This window comes from Papilio polytes, unplaced genomic scaffold (genome assembly GCF_000836215.1).
Source record: "Papilio polytes unplaced genomic scaffold, Ppol_1.0 DF824191.1, whole genome shotgun sequence".
Lineage (NCBI taxonomy): Eukaryota > Metazoa > Arthropoda > Insecta > Lepidoptera > Papilionidae > Papilio > Papilio polytes.
Window position 1 is genome coordinate 3,881,887 of NW_013525013.1, and position 22,303 is coordinate 3,904,189.

The 22,303-nt window shown below is 33.0% G+C and overlaps 2 protein-coding genes across 2 annotated transcripts in view; one reads left to right on the forward strand and one right to left on the reverse strand.

Moving 5' to 3' along the window:
* The window catches only part of LOC106110735, a 114,265-nt gene extending 114,067 nt beyond the window's left edge, over positions 1-198 (forward strand). The window contains exon 11 of the mRNA XM_013292632.1: positions 177-198. Within this exon, the coding sequence (XP_013148086.1) occupies positions 177-198 (22 nt within the window). The remainder of the gene's footprint in view (positions 1-176) is intronic.
* A 989-nt stretch (positions 199-1,187) lies between these two features.
* Positions 1,188-20,944, reverse strand: LOC106110835 (putative inorganic phosphate cotransporter). Its single transcript, XM_013292765.1, has 9 exons — positions 20,799-20,944; positions 11,653-11,779; positions 9,147-9,234; positions 6,496-6,738; positions 5,323-5,494; positions 4,476-4,621; positions 3,242-3,462; positions 2,812-3,112; positions 1,188-2,557 (listed from the first exon to the last, which is right to left on the reverse strand). Exons 1-9 carry the CDS (start codon positions 20,821-20,823, stop codon positions 2,360-2,362), a joined length of 1,521 nt encoding a protein of 506 aa, XP_013148219.1. The 5' UTR covers positions 20,824-20,944; the 3' UTR covers positions 1,188-2,359.
* Positions 20,945-22,303: the final 1,359 nt, after the last annotated feature.

Consider the following 22,303-nt stretch of genomic DNA (forward strand, 5'->3'; position numbering starts at 1 on the left):
GGGACACGCCCGCCCCCGCCCCCGCACTCGCCCTCGATTGCACGGACTCCGACACCGAGTCCGAGTCGTACGTGTGAGCGCCGCGAGGATACGCCTCACACTCCGATACCTAAATGATTTTAATAATTACCACTATTAATATATTGAGAATGTTATTAGATCTATTTAATTGTTAGCAGTGTTGTCGATCCCGCCTGAAAAATCTCGTAAAGTGTGTGACCATAACCTTAGTTTTGGTGATGTAATTCCAAAGACGTAAGAATAGTTTTCAAACTTGTATTAATGTATAGAACGATGTTTCGATAAGATTTTGTGTAAACATTACGCTCTTTGTGAATCTTAACGTAGTCTTGTTATGAACTTTTGAAAATTTACTAACATAGTTGTTGATAGCACGTGTTAACGGTTTCCGCGGAACTCGCACACTTCAGTTCCGCGAACTCCTCATTATCTATTTGTGTCATTTATTACTTAAGAGTTTTTAATAAAATATTGTATCGATGTAAAGAGAATAAAGTTTTATGTACATAGTGTATAAATACATTACCTCTGTATAACTACTGAAGTTATCTTATTAAAATTATGTTTTATAATGAAAATGTCGTTTTAATTATCCGCAACACGCATCCATGGAGAACTTAGCTCACTAATCTATAATTATCTATACTTCTATCATAATCTTACTAATATTATAAATGCGAAAGTTTAGATGGATGAGTGGATGTTTGTTAGAGTTTGTAGCCTAGGCGATTGAACGGATTTCGATGAAATTTGATATAGATGTAGAGGATAGTCTGGAAGGACACATAGGTTACTCACTTTTGTTTTTTTTTTTAATTCTATACATATACCTAAGGCAGTATATTTTCACGCTATTAAATTTAGGGAATAAATTAATTGGAAAAAACCTTCATGTTGTAAAGGGACCCTAAACTACAAGCTGCCAATATCAAGGAACTGCCGTGGTATGATAATTGGCATACAATATCCATAGGGTTTCGATGTCATTTGTGTATTTGAATTTTGATATTTGACAAATGTAAACAATAAAGTTTTTATAATCGCATGCGGATGAAGTCACGGGAACAGTTAGTACGTTAGTAGTAGTAAGAAAAGTAAAAACTATAAAACATTTAAATATTTTTTACTACTAAAATAATACATGATTAAATAATTTAATTGACAAATAATTTTCACTCATTTACTCATGTCATCACAGTCATATAAATGTTGGATAATAAAATTGTAACAAATATTTACTACAAAATAATAAAATCGCATGTTTTAAAAACAGTACGAAAAAATGACCATTTATTAGTCAGTAATCATTACTCCATACACTTAATCTTATTACAAACTTATAACCTGTCTACACTACCGAATTGACAAAACATATTATTATCTCACTTTTTTAAGTAAAAGAAAAGAGACGACAATATGTTTAGTACCAATGTTTCGATAGTGAAAACTCATAAAACAATCACACATCAATCAAAGTCTTATTAAATATTCTCTTTTATGTTTACAAGAAGCAAGAATTTGGCTGAGTATGATTTTTTCTACAAACGTCAACGTGATTCTTAGCCAAAACTAACCGTGCAATTACATTGACGTAACACTTGAAATACTAAGCTAAATAAACCAATATTACACTAATACACAAACTTTTTTTTTCATTTTGCAATTTATATATACTTACTATACTTAACCCTTAAATGCATATTGTTGCCAAAAGTCTACAAACAAAATTATAGTTTTTATTGAAACCATGAATTTTTTTTATTATTTTTACCTTAATCTGTGACTCAAAGCCCATACTGAAATATTGATTTTATAATTAAATAAAAAATCATGCATTTAAGGGTTAAGTATGTAACAAAAATTGTTCATGATATGTCATCGATACATCTTCATTCATATTACATTATCGCTACATGTTTAAATTAAATTAAAGATATTAGTTATTTGTACGTGTTTATAAAATGTATTTTTAGAGCGCGCGCACACCTTTAACCAAACTATCGCACAACTGTTTAGTCTGGCATTAATTCCTAAGAGCTTATATGTGTGCACAACTGAACAGTTGAATTGGCTGCGAAACAATTGACAATATCACAATAGTTGTGCCATACTTTTACAAAGTTGTGGGCCCGCTCTAAGTCGTAAAAAGTAACCGTGAGATTACACTGTAGTAACACCTTTACAAGAACAAAAGAATCTACTATAGACACAAATATTTTTGTACAGCTGTTGACAGAATCTCACATATAGTATGTTCAGTAGACATTCGTAACACTTTCAATACCACAAGCTCGCCTGGCGTTCAAAATCGTGGCACTGAACGTATTGTCACTGAACCTTATGTCTTAACAGCAATAGTGACTGTGGTATCCGTTGAATTAGCACTTGGTCTTTTGTCTTCTTCTTCCTCTTCCGCGGGCGCGACGTAATTCCACGTCTGAGTGACGCCCGTCCCGAACAGAATGAAGTACACTGCGGCTGCGATGTACAGAGATGCACCCGTGAAGAATACAGGCCGCCATTCCGCAAAGCCATTCTGTTAGACAAAATAATTTACAATCAATGCGTGATCAGGGAAAAAAGAATTATTCTGACCACGGAAAAACTCTCTCAAATGGTCCTTCTCTTTTTTTAAGGTTCTATACGTTTTTCTAATTTGCTTTTAAATATGTTCTTAGCAATCGGATTCCTTACTTTAGTTGTATAATTTTTGATCGTCCTTGATTCCCATCCCTTTTACAAATTTTAAAACCGTTGAAGCACTACTTTATTAAAATAGAAACTGCTTACCCCATTCTTAGTGAAGTGTGCGGTGACCAAAGGTGTGACAAATCCCGCAGTGTTTCCGATGCCGTTAGCGATACCGTACAATGTGCCGGCGAAGTTTGGCGCCAGGTCCTGATGGTTGACGAGGTTAGTGAGAGTCGCGGCTCCATTTGAGCCCATGGAGAAGGTGATCAGAGCGACAGAGAGGATGGGAGCGCAGCCAGTGTACCCGAGCCCGATCAGCAACAGACCAGGCAGCACGTGGGAGAATAGGCAGAAGAACTTCCTCATAAATGTTGTTGACACTACGTTTTGTTTGACAATTCTGAAATAAAGATTATGATTCTCTCATTTAAAACCTAAAATTAAGTGACAGGTATAAAAGAAAGTTATCAAAATATAATCTTTAAAGGAAATAACATGCTTTATAAATCTTTACAATAACTTTACTCACCTGTCACCGATAGCTCCAAAGATCAATGAGAATATCATCCTCGCTAGATACGGCAGTGAGGAGAGCGTGCCGGTCGACGTCAGGTTGAAGCCGAGCGCGCTCGAGACGAACTTAGGCGCGGCGGTCATCACGAAGTATAGGCCCCAGTTGTTACCGTAGTGCAGCACCACCATCGCCAGGAACGGGAATGAGGTCAGGATACTCTTGAACGGCGGCACCACCTGAAAAAAACCAATATGTTTTAAGTGCAAAACTGGTAGAATTCTAAAACTAACCAATTCAGATCGACCAAGTCGTGTAGTTAAGAATAATCATGACAATAATCGCAATCATACTAGTGAAAATAAGCCACTTGTGAGTTAGGAAAAATAAATTGTCAAGATTATAGTGTGGTTACACAGTAGTGATTTGATATGTGCCACACCTTAATTTCAAATAAGTAACTTCAAATATCATCAAATCTCTTCGACGTGCTGCATAGTACCATCCCTCCGCTTTTTGTTACGCCACGCTCCACCTATGTGTTCTTCACAACAGCCAAGATATTTGACAATTAGCGTACTTTTTTCTTATCCCTAAGCACTTCTTTATGTAATAAATTACTGATGATAAATTGAACGCCAATAAAAATTCTTAAAACACATCTAAGATTTATAAGGAAATAATAAATGGATAACGCTGTATAGAAACAGTATACTGTATTAATTATTTTGATATTTCTATTTACTGATTTAAAAACAATTATATACATAGCCAGTAATTTCATACATATTCTATTCAGTTACAAGTAATCATTATAAAATGCCTTAGCACTAGTATTATGTCAACTGTCCATATTTTATTAACCAGTTATACGAGAAATCGTTTCACTTGAATCTAGGAACTGTATGTCAATACGCCACTGATGGAGCTACATATGAATATAACTAAGTAATACCAATAGCCAAGACCATATAAGTCCATTATGCGGCCCTTGGAACACCTGTATAATTATTATTGTATCGGCGTTTGTGTATGGCGTGGTTGGGTGATCGCCCAGGGCGCCTGACAGATAGGGTCGTCACAGGTCTGCGAATTACTGTCATATAACAATCTTATAACATTTCCTAGACAAGGTCAGAAAGTGGTCGTTATAGAAATTCCGCCCAGGGCGTTAAGAAAGCTAACGCCGGCACTGATTATAGCACCTTAAACCCTTTTTAATAATTAGTAACGAACGTAGCAATATTCTTACCCTAGTTTCCTTAGTACTTTGGTTGACCTTGTCGCCAATCGCTTCTAGAATGTACTGCTTCTCGTTGTCCGAGATGCGGGGATGCTGCACTGGGGAGTCGTACACGAGGAACCACCAGAGGGCGCACCACACCGTCGCTATGAAACCTACCACACAGAACAATAAACAATCAAATATCGAATAGCTAAATCACCCGGTATTGCTTTTAATTTTACCTTCTAAACTCGGTTAACATTAAAATATAATTTATTATTTCCTCTCTCTCGTTTTAACATTTACAACCAAGATAAATAAACTCCGACTTTGAAATATATAACTGAGAAATCTAAAAGACAAAATTAGGCGTAAACACAGCAATTTAGAAAACCATCGAATACATTCGTATTGAATTTAAATTCGAAAGAAAGTCCAGTAAGTTTGTGAGACTTAATTAATTTCCTAAGCGTGAACCTAACACTTAGACTATAACACGTTGCTATAGGAATACAAATTATATCTAGATTTATAGGATTTTTATTAAATCCACCGATTTGTAATCAACACCAAACATTCAAATACACAAAAAGCAAAACTTTTTTTCTTCATTTTCACATTTAATTTTCATTTATGTTTAAGTACCTATCTTCTTTTAAAAGCAAGGCAGGACTCTGATGTTTGACTTCTAAATATTTTGAATACTAGCGAACTACCGCCTCTTTTTATTTTTAATTAAATACTTCAATATACGCATTAATAAGTTGAAAGTATTTTTTTTTTTCAGTTAAATGTGATACACATTATACTACAATAAGCGTTGTTAGTAAATATACAATAAGCAAATTAGATTTTATCCGATAGAAAAACTCACCAGGTATGTAAAAGGCGAAATCCCAGCCGAAGTTCTCAATGAGAGGCCCTGTGAGGGACCAGGTGACTACAGTACCGATGGCTCCGCCGAGTAGAGCGCTTACAAACTTGCCCTTCTCAGCCGGCGGCGCCCAGTGCGCTACCAGCGCGTGTAGAGCGGGGAACAGGAAACCCTGAAAAAAAAACACTATAAGTAAAATGCAACATAGTGGCTGAAAGCAAATAGGCATTGAAAGTAAAGAACATTGAAATGTAAATGATTACCTAAGATTAGGGCTGCCATATTTTTGAATTTGAGCCCGTGACCGAAAATGTGGTATGAAGCGAATCACTAGATGGCGTTCATATTTGCCACTAGTTTCTGGTGTGGGTTTAATGAAACCTGGCAGCCCTAATTATGCCTCTAATTCTATTTTTGTTAATCAATTTTCGGCGTTTGGAAATCAGATTCCGTCGTTTAGTTTTCACCATCATACTGTGATTTAGAAATTTAATTAAGAAACTCCAGAAAAATCTTGATTAAACACCTTTATTAGGACAATAAAAGCAAATTGTGTAATGTAAAGTCAGTAGCTTGTTTTCAAACAAATTAAATTAAATTGTACGCATAAGTAAACTCAAAATAAAACCGTTTAAACCCAATTATCTTATCACTTGTGTACATATATCAAAATACTTATTAACGCATGGTAACAGACATTTAAACGGTTGTTTATAAAAGTGTTTCATGTTAAATTGCATTGTGTAAAACTTTGTTTGGTTATCAGCAGTATATGACCTAGTTATTGTTAACTGCATACACCGTTGTTACCTACAACGGAGCTCGTTCGTGTACAAACATTGTTGACCTACGATGGATGGCTCTTGTGGCTATGGAAAACCTAGACTCACGGTTAACAGGCGCATTAGTAAATTAAATTTAGAATATAAAACACTGTAAAAAAACTGTAAAAGTATTACTAAAATGCAGCGTAAAAAAAAAACAAACTAATGCACTAATAATACTCGCAAGTTTGCATGGATGTTAGATAAAGGTTTGATATTAGATATCTTAAAAACATCTTAGCCGATTTCGATGAATTTTGACAGAAGGATAGACGCATAGGCTCCTTATTTTTTTAATTCCTTATCCATAATTTCTACCTTAAAAGTAAAGGAGATATAATATACTCACAGCTGATAAACCAATGATGAAGCGAGCACCGACCAGGACCAGATAATGCAGCCTCGCGGCCTGCGGCGACAGAGTAGTCAGGACCGCGCTGATCAGCATTGTGATGAAGACCACATTGCGAGGTCCCCACAGCTCCGCCGCTGTGCCCCCCACTAGAGAGGTGATCGCGTACCCCCAGAAGTAACCTGACAGCACGTACGCCTGTTGCTGCGCCGTCCAGTTGAATGTAACCACGCCTTCAGGCTGGAAATATAAATATTTAATTGTCAAAATAACGTTGTTACATTAGTTTGGTAATATAGTACTTAGTTATTCTTAGTTTAAGATCAAATTGTAGTGAACCCTCCTTGAGCAAAAGTTTATTACCAAATAAACATTCCCTTGTGAGATTCCGAGACTTAACTATAATCCTTTGATGCCACTTGTCTACTATTCTACTAATAAAATAAAGCGTAAATACACGCTACTTTGTGGCGTAGGATGTCAGAAATCACAGCAAATGTTTAAATAATTCTTTCTTTAACAAAAAGTCCTACGCCTACGACACTCTTTAGGCTATATATTTTCACGCAATTAAACTTAGGAGGTAAATAAATTGGAAAAAACCTTCATGTGGTAAAGGGACCATAGACTTCAAGCTGCCAATATTTAGGAAGGAAAGCCGCACGAGAACAGCTAGTTTAAAACTGTAAAAATGTAATTAACAATTGCAAACTTTTTCTCAATTAATTCATTGCATAATACATAAATGATAATCAAGCTATGCACGCAATGTTTGAATTTACTGTGAAATCTTCCATAATTTGAATAATGAGAGCCCGAGCTATCCCATTAATATTACACCCAGTGTATGTATATGTATGTTTACTTACAATAACAAGGAAGTATATATTTTTGATATTTGTAACACAAAATACGCATATCACATCATTCAAACTGGTATAATCTTTGATAAGGAAGTCGAATCAACTGCTATCAAAGTATCAAATAATGTTTGTATCACTTCATCTGACATCAAGCGTAAAGGAGAGTTATTTATAATGATTATCTTATCTATATTTGAATACTGAAGACTAACACAGAGAGTTGTGACGTCACGATCCAGTGAGCACTTGAATACTTGACAATTTATTTAATCTTGAGTATCACGAGCCAAAAAATATTGATAAAGGTTACCACGTGCGAACAACAACCTTCAGATTACCTCAATGTTAAAATGTAAAAAATACATTATTGTTCTGGTATGTTAATTTTTTAATTTTTAATTTAGAAGTTATGTTTCCGTTGTGTTCAATATCCGATATTCCTAAACAAAGAAGATCTTTTTTGTAAATCATATTAGGAAGAGATAATTTTATTTTGGAAAAATGAAATTATTGAATGTATTTTCTTATATTACATACGGATGGAATACTTAAAAATAACATAACGTTTCATGTCTCTTCCCAGAGTGGGTTAAAATAAGCTTTAACATGAATAAAAAAAAACCAAGCACTTTAAGAAGTATTTCAGGAATGTAATCAACGAATGCAACGAAAAAGTTACAAAGCTAATAACCTGAGGGAAATGTGTATAAATCGAAATATGTAAAGTATGAGTGTACTCTAAATATTTCAGCACAAAGTATGCCAATAACCACTGTTAAAGCACCTGCACACGCATATCGTTATCTCTTTTTTTCCAAGGAGGTAGAGAGAGATGGTAACATGTTTCTTGTAAAACTTTCTGTTAGTGGCAACTGACGATATGATTGTATATGGGCTTGTCGCGAATGTTGTCGTCAGAGGGCGCCATTGTTGAAGTCGTAATACTTATGAATATTCAGGTCGCAATGCGTTTTGAAATATCGAGATCGTGTATTGGCACAGCTTGAAATTATTTGTACTTTTATAACCGCAGATACATTCTTAAAATTTTAGTATACCTACGTCTAAATTTTTGTTGCAATTAGATATTAATTAATTACACAAAAGTATACTGTTAGTATACAATTTGGTGTCAACGTTATCAATTTTAAAATTAAAATGTCGTGGATTTAATCACCTTTAGATGCAAAAGAAGTAATTATTTTTATTTTAATTCTGCACAGACGTAATCTCAGACAACAGCTAATCTATACTTAATATCATGAAGGGGAAAGAAGAAGAAGATTGGATAAAGTTAAGAATGTGTACATTAGAGGAAGTTTGAAAGTAGCGCCAGTGGTGGAGAAATTGAGAAGCAAAAGGTTAGCGTGGTATGGACATGTTATGCGACGAAATGATGGGGACATAAACCAGAAAGTGTTGAGATTGAATGTGGATGGCTACAAAGGAAGAGGAAGACCGAAGAATGTATGGATGGATTGTGTGAAAGAAGATATGCTTAAGAAAGGAGTGAATTCAGATATGACGGCTGATAGAGATGTATGGAAGAGCAGCACATACTGTGCCGACCCTCCATAAGGGATAAGGGCAAGTGGATGATGATCATGAAGGGGAAAGATTTAATTTTTTGTATTTCTGTATGTATTGAAAAAACACAAAAACTACTAGGCCAATTTTAATAATTCTTTCACCATTAAAAAGTTATGTTATCAATGAGTAACATGGGCTATATTTAATTTCCCGCAGGCAAAGTCGCTAGCAACAGCTAGTTATATAATGTTTTACCTGTCGTAGATGTTGTTTCGTGATCAGTGTTGTGACGTTGTCCGTCGCGCTGTCGCTGTTAGCGATGGCCTCGCACTCGCTTTTCACTCTGGGAACAATAACAACAATGCCATAGTACTAATGCTATGTTATTACCACTAAGCCTCTAACATCCTATAAACTTAGAGGAAAATTATTGTGTTGTATTCTGTTATGTACATAAAAAGAATATGCCAATATTATAATTTTCACTGGTTATCAAATAAATACCTTTCAAGTATGTTTTAATTTTTATTTTAGTCATGTTTTAATTTAGATTAGATGTAACACGAGAGCGTAATCTGTTTTTTTTTTTTTAAAAAAGAATAAAGTTGCTGTAAAAACAATTACAGGTCCTCAAAGTTAAAAAAAAATTGTTGTTGAAAGTTTTAATTTTTTTTTATTTAGTTCTCGTGTTAGTTATTCCAAAAAAAGGATAAAGTGGGGAAAGCCCAATTATTAGTCTTGTTTAAGTAAAAAATGACCACTGTAAACACATTATTTTGGACGGGAAAAATTTAATTGGTTTTTCCAATTGTTACAAAAACATAAGTAAATCTCAGAAATTCGGGCAACAATTTGCGCTTTAAGCGCTATCGAAGTCCTCTCACTCTACAAAACCTTTGACCCTTCCGTTAAGAATCACCCTGTATATTATTAAGACTATAGCGCTTTTAATCTAGCATGTTAAAAACAGTTGATTTGTTATAAATTATTTCCTAGTAAATAACGGGCGTAACTTTTGACGATTTAACCTCTGACGCCTTCCGTCATAAGATGGAGGCCTTCGCTGCAATGACGCGACGGCGTAGAGTCCACCGGTGACCTGTACCGTTACACTACACCCTTCACTCGACAGACAAACTAACGTGTTATGCTAACATTTGTTTACAAACTTTGATATTAAAATATTCAAAGTTTATGGCGGCTTGTAATGTCAGCTTAATTTTCAACTCGCAATCGAACCATCATTAAGTTTTGACAGAACTGTACCTATCAATAGTCTATATTTAAAAAGAATTTAGCGGAAAGTCTGTACTTTTTCACTACTTTTTTACATCAAAAATATTAAACAATGGATGATGATGATCTATTCATTATTATTTTTCCTTAATTATTAATGCAATTAAAACTAGATTAACAATTTAATTAATATTTCAATGTCACTTACTATTATTATTTTTAGAGTATCATAGAATTGCCTAACAAATCGATTAAAAACGTTTATAAACAAAAATAAAAACAGATATGAAGTCAAATGCTTAATAACAAAATTTCATCTAAGACTAATGACCTTTTTTAATCCATACTAATAATATAAAGAGAAAAGTTTAGTATGTATTGAAATAACTCAGTTTGTATTTGGTCAATTTCAATAATTATTTCTCTATTAAAAAGCTACGTTATCAGTGTGTAACATAGGCTATATTTTTTACTATTTTCAAATTCAACAACAAGTAAAAAATACTTTTAAATCTCTTTATACATTTATAATAAGTAGTACTAAAGTACATATTGCAATATTTATTTTGAGCAATTAAAAAAACTGTTATCAAACTAAAATTCATCAGACAAAAAACATTTAAATTACAATTTTTTATGACGGCCGCTCCTAAAGGCCTCCGAAGAGGCGTCTTCGTTAGAACGTGTTTTGATTGCCTACGTCGTTTTCAAGGGGAAATCCTAATGTTGCAAAATGTACACAATTTAAGTCAAATCATGGATAATTATATAGATATCGTCACTATAATAAAAATCGTCAATAATAAAAAGTTTCAGAAACTCTTAAAAGTAACTTATGTTAGCAAAATTATTGTCCATAGAACAATTATTGTTACGAGTATCGGATCTTACGACACGAGTCGTTGTATCTGACATTAAATTCTAGATGTTACAGTGCAATGGAACCTTTAACTTGAACATAAAGTTGTGTGAATAATTTTCACTGGAATATTGCATAAATAAATAAAATTTGTAACATGTATGTCTGTCAATATCGTTCGTCACAAAGCTGTATTTTGCAATAGACTTTATTTAATAAACTTATGAGATTGCAATCCAGCTAACCTTGCAAATTGTTGATTCTTTGAAGTCGCGTTGTTTGATAAATATTTCCTTATTTGTGAACGTCTTGTCTTTTGTTTTCCTTCACTTAAGCCATCATATTTTTTTAATCATTGATTATTTCGAATTAATTGCCAATTAATTAACAAAAACAAATTAAACGAAGCCATAACGTTGTATTAATTGATACAGCGATATCACGTATGATAAGACAGACACCATAACCTCCCAAATTAAAATGAAAAATGTTTAACTAGTGTTTACTTGTAAACAGTTTGAGAATTTAGAATGCAGGGTTACTCAAGCAACATTCGGCTGCAGTACCTTCGTTATGGTAGGCAAACGCCCAGGGCGCCTTGAAAAAGGGGCGCTACAAGTCAACGATAAGCCCTTTTCGGCTGTAGTACTAAAACAAATGACTTACGATGTAGTTTTGTCGTCCTCGGGCACCATGGCAATGATGTTGACACTCATGTTTACCCGCATCATGTAGTTGACCCAGCAGGCAAAGAACAGCATGATCGCCACACTGAACCGCGCCGGTACCACATCTGTGAACATATTTAACACAATTAACTACCCTCATTTATACGTATTATTATTTAAAAAAAAGATAGGTATTGTATTTTCCTAAAAACATGCCGTGAAGAGCTTCGGGAGCTGAATTTATTAAATGCCAACGCGACAAATAAATTAATTTTAAAGGTTATTTGGCAGATACACGAACATCATCATTCAAAACGACTTCGGAGATTTTTGTGCACAAGATGCGAAATATTTACTTGGTTTAGTTGTACAACATAATTTTGAATAATAGACTCGATTCTTGTCGGTATGTGATATGAGGATATGCACAAATAACTTTACATCATAAGATATTTATTATAAATGGAAATGCATCGGAATTTAACAAACCTATTTTATCAGATCAGCCATTTTACGTTTTAGTATAAATATAAACATAAATCGAAATATTTTGCCAACGTCCTAGTGAACGACCTCGACAAAAATCTGAAAGTATTTTCTTGGAATGGAAACTTTCGAAACAATGTCAATATCGCGACATTGACGGCTTTGATTTGAGATCATTGCACTCTTACTCCAGATACGAGACGAGCCGCGTAATTAAACGCCTTAGCAGCGGCGAAAGCGAAAGCTGATGATCGACAGATCAAACGCACGGACTAGTTCTGTCAGCCCAAATATCATTTTGATTAAGAGAAACCTATACTAATAATAATTCGAAAAGTTTAATCATACTAAAGCCGCGGTATCAAGAACGCAAGTCGCCCTAATGATTGCCGAACTTCGAAAGAAGATGGCAATATAAGAAGAAGAAGAAGAATCATGTTAAGTTGCGAAACCGATCAATTGAATTATACCTTCTCACTATTTATTGAGTAAGGTTAGTCTCTTTTTCATTATGCCATACTAAGCAAAGTATTCCAAATTTTACAACTGCATAACAATAATTAAATCAACATTTTAATTACCACACAGATTCTAAGCGTTCTCCGTCTGTAATCATTTGATTCGCATGTTTTTTACGTTTTACCGCATTATTATTGCCGGAAGCGTGCCTTCATAGATATATTCTGAGTCGTCACAATCGACTGAATCGAATAATATTCACTACACGAGTAAACACGTTAATAATTTACAAAATTTAATCGATAAAGATAAACCGTGATGCAACCTGCACGTATCTGCAAAGAACTTATAAAATACTAGCTTTCGCCGGCGACTCCGTCCGCGTAGGATTAAAAAAAAAACAAAAATAGTTGTCTCCCAAACTGATCTATACTATACCATATTTCATCGAAATCCGTTCAGCCGTTTTGGACAAAAATTTTAACGAACATCCATCCATCTAAACATTCATAATTATAATAGGTAATAAACATAATATTAGATATGTGAAGTCCACCCGCATTGTCCTAGCGTGATTGACAAACACCTAGTGATCCCTAAAATAGGGTAAGCTCCGACTCCCTCGGTAGATATATTTAAAATAATAATTAATAAATGCTTTATTATTCAATAGAGCCTTGGCTTCCGCACTAGGTTACCCTGTAAGGAGACATTCCCTTTCCCCATTTGTGAAAATCAATACACAACGACAAAAAAAAAAAATTATGATGAATGGATTAAAGTCGATTTACAATAACTTTTATAGAAAAATATCCCGTTTGCTTTTAAAAATAAGCAGATTATTAGCATAAAAAATCAGTATTGATTGTTTAATATACTACATGAATATAATTAATTATAGTTTTTTTTTTTCTAAATATCGTAGATGGCAATGTTATAGCGTGCGCGGAACGTAACATCTAGTGGCCGTGACCAAAATATTGCATAACGCAAAAACATAGCGCAATCATTCGTAAAGTTTTAAATTTTTATAGGTTTTGTCTAGAATTTTCCAGAATAATAAAACAATATAACATTGAAATACTCGAAAGGTAAAGTCATCAAGTAGAATAACAGCGTAGCGTAAGTTAAAGAAAACTTGAACAAAAATCACTTAAAAAATATCAAATTTTTCATTAACATGTTGGAGTTTTTAAATGATTTTTAAAGAAGTAACAAGAGCTTGTACTATTGTTCGAGTCATAATAGTATTACATTATTTCGCTTAACAAATGTCGCTAATTTTCATTTATTAGTGTGTTCATATCACACAACAAAAGGCATTGTAAGTGGGCACACTGTTATTGTATTCCTACGTTCATGCAATTTAAGTGTCCCCTACTACCTACATCAATAACTAATGGAGTCTAAATTAACCTGTCCGTGTTATGTCGTTGTGGTATTTTGCAACACTGAATGCAATTTGAAATACATTATTACTATATATAGAATGATGTTTATTATCATGTACTAAGAATGAGATTATTATAAGAAAACTTTATATCGCAATGATCGGTATTACATAAAACTCACGTTGCTTTTTATTATATGACCAAATTTAAAACTAAATAGTTAAGGGAAGTTTACTGAAACTATTTGAACCATTTAGCAAATAATCGTTTACATAAATACATTATACTTCATACTAATTATTGCGAAAGTTTAGATGGATAGATGTTTGTTAGAGTTTGTAGCCTAAACGGCTGAAAGGATCTCGATGAAATTTGGCATAGATGTAGAGGAAAGTTTGGAAGAACACATAGGATACTTATTTTAATTCCACGCGAACTGAGTCGCGGGCTAAAGCTTGTTAAGAAATATGTTTTTAATATATATTAAGAAAGCACGTCTTAATCATTGTTTTGTTTACTTTAGAGGCTTATGTGTAACCGCAGAATATTTTTAATACCTGCCGAGGTTATTTCTGTCCTTGGAATTTAAACTAGTTTGCACCCATCTCAGTAAATGAGCAATGTAAAGATGTTTATTTGCCCTTTCTTTGCAACAAGCTTTGACATTTGAATCGCATATTTATATAAACTTGCAGCTGCAAGGAGGAAAAACTATATTCCATTAATTGACTCTGTTCTTAGAATACTTCGAGTTTTTAATAAAAATATGTGTTTCAAGTGTTGACTATAATTTTTCCAAAAGAAATGAATACAGGTACAGGGCTTTTGAGCAATAAAATGTTATTAAAAAAACAATTTAAATTCGTGTTACATATACTAGTAAATATATGTAACACGAATCTTACACTATTCAAATTAACTAATTACTGAGAATCGTTTTAATGATTTCCCAGAGTCCTTGCAAATTTAACACTAAGGAATTAACACAACAAAAACTAAACATTTCTCAATGTGTCTGTTAGCAGCTTTTTTTAATTTTTATTAATTAAAATTAACTAACACCATCCTGGTCCGAACGAGAGACGTCGGATTATTTGCATAACGGTGTTTACATGTTAGTCATGGCGACGGCGCGGTGTCCGGTGAAAGTGAAGAATGCGAACTGATCGGGCGCTGGCGCCGTCGCGACCACACTCACCACCGCTCACCACACACCACAAACCACCTCACACCTTCGACTATAAAGAAATGGACTAGACTATTTACCGAGTAAATAAATTCATCTACTCAGTGGTGAGATAAAGATAATCGTATAATATGTGCAATCATTCTAACACTTAAAATTTAATAAATTTTGTGAACATAACTATTGACATTTATACTAACATAACAAAGCGAAAACACACACTTCTTTGTAGGATCTTAGTAATCACGCCATGCTCTTGAAAAAAATCTTTTTTTAGTAAAAAGCCTTATACTAAAGGCACGCTATAGGCTATATTTTCACGCTATTTAATTTAAAGGGGAATAATTTGAAATAAATTGTCTGGCCTAAAATGCTGCATCATGCGTATGAAGATGGACACAGCTAGTAACAAATGAAAGTCACAAACAAAAAGCAAGGTTAGTTATATCGGACATTTTTTTTCGCAGAGGGGAATGCACTTGCTAGACAGGTCCTGTCTCTTAAAAGTCAAAGTATACACACCATCTCGCCGGCGCCAATGTAATCCCCAATTACCTGACAGATGTCGAACGCAATTCTTATAAGGAACTAATTAAATACACTAACGGTGAGACCCACTTCAAACTTCAATTCGCAATTGTGTATGGAAATTTTATATTTATTGTATATTACGTGATCTTTAATTCGCTTAAATTTTACAAGTGTAATTTTATATAACTTGCTTTCGCCCGCGACTCCGTCCTTGTGGAATTACAAAGAAAACAAACATATGTAACCCATGTCATCATATCCCCTGTCTTATCCTACTCCCGTAGGGTCGACGCACCGGGTTTTCGTCCTCCAAATAACACTATCATCCGTCATCGCAGTCATCAATGCCCTTCTTGATCATGTCACCTTTCACGCAATCCATCCATCTCTTGTTCTATTTATACTCTACGCCAAATTTCATCGAGGTTTGTTAAGGAGTTTAGCAAATACCCGCCCATCCATCCAAATAAACTTTTCCATTTATAATATTAGTAAAAAGTAAGACACGTTTGTATAAGAAAGGTTGGTAAGATTTATTCTATACGAACATTTTTCGATTATAGTTACTATGACAAATGTAGCGCTTTCATACTTCTTTAATTAGTATTTTCAATATATTATTATATCTTTCCATGAACACAAGTCCACCTTGGAGTATTGTCAGTAGAACTTATTTCAAACATCTAAATTACAAAGTTAATTCCGCCTGGTTATTTGCCATAACTATTCTTGTTACAAACATCACGTGATAAATTCGATACTGTTCTGTTCCGCGTCGATAGTTCCATATTGTTTTTCCTATCGGAAATATTGCACCTTAAAGTATATTACAATTATATGTACCTTAACTTGGTATTGGTACATGTCTATACTATTATAATAAAGTGAAAACACACACTTCTTTGTTGCCTAAGATATCAGCAATTACAGCATATTTTGGAATAATTCTTTTTTAAATAAAAAGCCCTACACCTGCGTCTCGCTTTAGGCTATACATTTTAACACCATTAAACTTAGGGGGTAAATATTTTGGATAAAAACCCTAATGTGGGAAAGAGACAATAAGTTGCTGCCAACATCAAGGAAGCAAGGTTGTCGTCATGTAATGTCATTTTGACATTTGTAATTGATAATTTGACAAATGTAAACAATTAATTAAATTTTCATAATTTCATGCGAATGAAGTCGCACGGGAACAGCTATAAATGATACAACGAAAACTATTGGATATGTAAGACAGCAAAATACATTCTTTAAACGATTTCAGTTCTTGTTTTATTTAAATAGTAATATACAAATGACGCTGATTTCTTAAAAAAATCAAATATCTAAATGTTTTTTGTAAATAAGAAATACCTTATTGTCAAAAGCAGAAGTTTAAGGAAAATTCTTTTACTTGTAATGCTTGGATAAGTATGAAGGTTAGCCTGATTCCTTGAAATTTTGCGGACGTATTTGCATAATCAATATTTTTTTCCTCTTTACGTTATTGAATTTATGGTAAATGAGCGTTGAATCCAGATTAAAACTATCTAAATACGTAAAGGTAAAGTTGTGATTAGAATTTTCGGTCAGTAAATGAAGTTTATCATTTTTGAAAAATATCTTTATCAAATTATGTTATTACTAGCTTTCTCCTGCAACTCCGTCCGCGTAAAATGTTTAAAAACAAACTGAGTAGCCTATGCGTTCTTCCAGAGTATATTTTACATCTATACCAAATTTCATTGAAATCCGTTCAGCCGTTTCGTTCAGCCGATAATCATAATACCATACTAATATTGTAAATGCGAAAGTTTAGATGGATATTTGTTAGAGTTTGTAGCCTAAACGGCTGAACGGATTTCAATGGCATTTGGCATAGATGTAGAGGATAGCCTGGAAGAACACTTAGGCTATTTGCATTTGTTTTTTTTTAATTCCGCGCGGACGGAGTCTCGGCCGAAAGCAGTGTTTTATAAATGTTTAGTCAATGTGAGGGCTGCGTTATACATATACATGCATTCGATTGCTAACACCTTGGCAAATTAATTTGTTGTGGTGATGTGAACATGACAAATACCTGTGCAAAAAGCAATTGTTAAATTGTGATATACAACAATGGTATAATTACAAAACGTATATAGAGTAATCGAGATACTTTTATATTATTTAGCTTTTGCCAGCACGTACGTCCGAGTGGAATTAAATCTTGGTAACTAGCCTATATGTTCTTCCAGACTATGTTCTACATCTATGCCAAATTTCATTGAGATCCGTTAATATCGATATATCTACATCCATCCACCACATTCAAACTATTCCATCCATAACCATCCACCATCATAACCATCCACCATCCACCTAAACTTTCGCATTTATTTGTGAAGTAATAAATATCTATGCTACTCAGTGATAATATTGCTTTGCTAAAAAAAGGATTTTCAAATCCATCGAGTTTGAGTTTCTTCCTTTTATGATTTAAACGAAGAAAACTCATATACTTGTAAGATTCCACAAGGAACTCTTTCTAATGATAAACAAAAATGTTATCTATTACACAGCATCTTATTGACATCCATTGCTTTGATATCGTTCAGAAACATGCCATCCTTGTCATTCTTCTTATAAAAACGGAGACAGCAATAATACTCTTTCACGGAGACTCATGATTACGTTTACAATCTATCTAAGATAAACTTATGAAGATTTTATATGTGACAGCTAAATTCTGTATTTGATAATGTTATGTTTGGATTCCACTAGTACTGATATCTCAAGGCTGATATTGAATATATTTTGTTTAAAGGTCAATTCGCTACAAACGGGAAAATGCTCCAAAACGATTTTTAAATAGTTTTGATTAGTGCTTAAATCATTGATGTTCACATTCTTATTGGAAATTTAAGCATTGAACGAAAATTTTTAATTCTCTAGTATAAAAGCACAAAAATCAACAATAATAAATAAATCCACACCAAGAGCATTTTTTTCATTTCGCATTTTCTTTTCAAAGAATTTCTTTTAAACCAAAAGGCCTGGATAATATCATTATAAAAACAAAGAAAACAATGTTACCATACTCATGTAATATTATTCATTTTGTTATGTGACCATGACAAAATATTTTTTTTGCAGACAACTTGCGTTTGCTCACTATGAAAAGTACATAACTTATATTGAATGGCGCATGTTGACAATATATGTACATAATATAGCCATAACAATTGAAAACGTTATGTCTTTTGAAAAGTCCTATTTACAGTTATCACGTATTATTTCTATGAAAAACCAATTATGAGGTAAACGTATTTCAGTATAAAATTCTGTCGTAACTTGTAGAAAAAATTATCTACATCATTTTTTTTTATCCTGCATTTTTTTAATGCATCGTAACTATGTATTATTATTTGTAATTTAATAATTCTCTACGTGTATACGTTTTTAAATTAATCACTATTAAATTGACATTGTGTTCTATGCAGTTTAATTGTGGTCGTTATGGCCAGTTTCCCAGCTACTTTTAACCATTAATTAGTGTTTTTAGTTGGATAATATTTTCTTATACACAGTTTATTCTTAAGTTTAGCTTTATACCGCGTTTGTTTGTACTGTATGAGGTCAAAATTGTGTGGAACTTAACCTCAATTTTAGTACAATATTTTTTTAATATTTACGTGGCAAAATCCTTTTTGTTGTTTTTTGTTGCCAGAAGAGGGCAACAGAGAGATACATGAAAAGTCATTGACACGTATATTCCCATAAAAATAAGAACATTTTTCATTCCTAATTAAAAAAAAACATCGTAATTATATATCGATCTGCAAAATCTATACTAATGTTATAAAGAGGAAAGATTTTTATATGTATTTGATTCACGTAAAAACTACTGTTCCGATTTAAAAAAATCTTTCACAATTAGAAAGGTAATTTATCTGTAAGTAACATGGGCTATACATTTTATTATTTTTTAATTTCACGTGGGCGAGGTCGCGAGCAGCAGCTAGTTCTTTATAATTAGAAATATAACTTACTTTACTTTAATATTACTTTAAGTCGGATTCAATATATCGGAAACTTAACCTCGCTAATCCTTCCTTCAACAACACTAAGTACAAATCATGTTAAGGCATTTTTTGTAGATGTACCAAAAAAAACCTTTTACACAATAGTATATCCGGTTAAGATTCTCAGCAAAAATTAATACCCGTGACCCCCATGCTTTTAAACTATGATCATAATTACTATAATAGTTTATGCAACAAAGACGCAGTATATCTTACTAATATTATAAATGCGAAAGTTTAGATCGATGGATTGATGGATGTTTGTTACAGTTATAGCTTAAACGGCTGTACAGATTTCGATGAAATTTGGTATAGATGTAGAGGATAGTCTGGAAGAACACATAGGGTACTCTCTTTTATTTTGACATAATTATGCAATGCTTCCACTAAAAAAACTTGATGATTGATTTTATTACTGAGATGTGGCTTCTTAAGTATAGAATATAGTTTTATTAAGTGTTTTGTTATACGTCGTATAAAATGTTGAACCCATATCAAAGATTTCAACGAGTTTCAAACAGGTTTGGTAATTTTAAACATCGAATGATTTTTTTTTATTAAAAATTGCACATTGGTGTTTAAGTCATGGATTAGAATTTGTGATTGTTTTACCAAAAAGTGTTTCTGAACGTTCGGAAATAAAATAAGCATATAGAGGCTAGCCAACTAAATGTCTAAAGTAATATAATAGAAAAATATATGTGTATATTTATGAGGAAAATGTTCAAAAGTATATATGCAAATATATGTACTTATTGATTTCATAGGTATACATACGCAAATTTAGAAAAAAACTGCGTGTAACTACTGAATATTTACCAGAACGTTAGTTTCTTGTTCAAGTAATTATTGCAAGATTATTTAAAAAATACATTACTTTTATTTTAAAATATATCTCATTTCAATTTGTTTTTGGTTCATTAATTTTGAAATAAATATAACCATCTTAATTAAAGCGTATGCAATATTTATTTAAACTACCCTCACTTAATAGTAACAAAATTAAATATAAACATTTATTAAACAAACACAATAAAATACTTACCGAATATTTTAAAATGGAGTTTCATTATTACAGAGTATACACGTATATTCACAATAACATACACAAAGATTCAATACGCATGCACCAACTGTAAGGCGACTTGCGCGCGCGCCTGCCTTCCTCCGACTGTCATACACTGCCTTCTCTACACGATGAAAGCCTAGCCCATAGCCCCCTCGCGTGCCACTTCTAATAAAGCCTAGTTCAATATTCGCGATATACAATGTCACGTACACAGGTCAAGTGATCAATGTAACTATCTCTCGTATCTTAGTTACCGCACTTAAAGTAAGTGATCACTTATTCTGTATTTTTGTACATCATCCTACGTATGTACATATATCTACAAACCCTTATGTGTAGATAAAACTCAATTCTTTGCGATAAAAAATATTTTGTTCACATAATAAAACATTAGCAATCCCTTCTTTTATATATAGCTATCGCCCGCGACTCCGTCCGCGTAGAATTAAGAAAAATCGAAAGTGAGTAGTCTGTGTGGTCTTCTAGATTATCCTCTACATCTCTCAAATTTCATCGGCACCTGTTCAACAAACATTTGTATAAACTTTCGCATTTATAATATTAAAAAAGTAAGATTTCACTATATCTCACAATTTTTATAGATATAAACGAAATAGATTAAGGATCTCCTTTGATGACTAGAGCAGTTAGTTTTGCTTAAAATGCTATATTCTCTATGGTTGTATGGCACATTATAGGAGCAAGATGTATGAGAAATTTGTTTACAATGAAACAAAGCAACATTACGCGTAATTAAATAATTACTTCTTTACAGTGTACGGCTTTGTACTCTGACAGTTTACACAATTACTTTATATTTGCGTTAGTACCTAGGTACACAATACCGCTCGTCCCACTTTATAATTGAAATGTGATCATACTTGTTGCTCGCGACTTCGTCTGCGTGAAATAAAAAAAATAACTAATAAAAATGTAGTCTATGTTTTTCACTGATAACGTAGCTTTGTAATGGTGAAAGAATTTTTGAAATCAGCCCAGTAGTTTTTGAGTTATTTCAATACATACAAAAAACCAAAAATACAAATCTTTCCTCTTTAACATTAGTATTGATATAGATTTGCGTTAGTAGCTAAGTACATAATGCCGCTCGTCCCACTTTATAATGGAAATCTCATTATACTTGCAGAATTATTTAGATTTTTCATAGAATAATGAGAAACGAATACAACAGACAACTGAGATATTGTTTTTATTTGATGTACAATCGAGCAGAGATTTTGTTTTTTCACATTCTTCAGAGTTACAAAGTTTATCAGTAAATCTGTAACTATACAAAACATCTAAACAAAAGTATGATATTTGTATAACTTGTGAAAGTTTCAACTTTAATTTTTCTTACATAACACAATACAGCAGAAACATTATTTATTCTCGGTGTCAGCCAAGGTAAGCAGTGATATTTCTACGTAAGGGTTTCCACATTTTTACCATAACAATTGACAATTGAAAGTATAGTAACA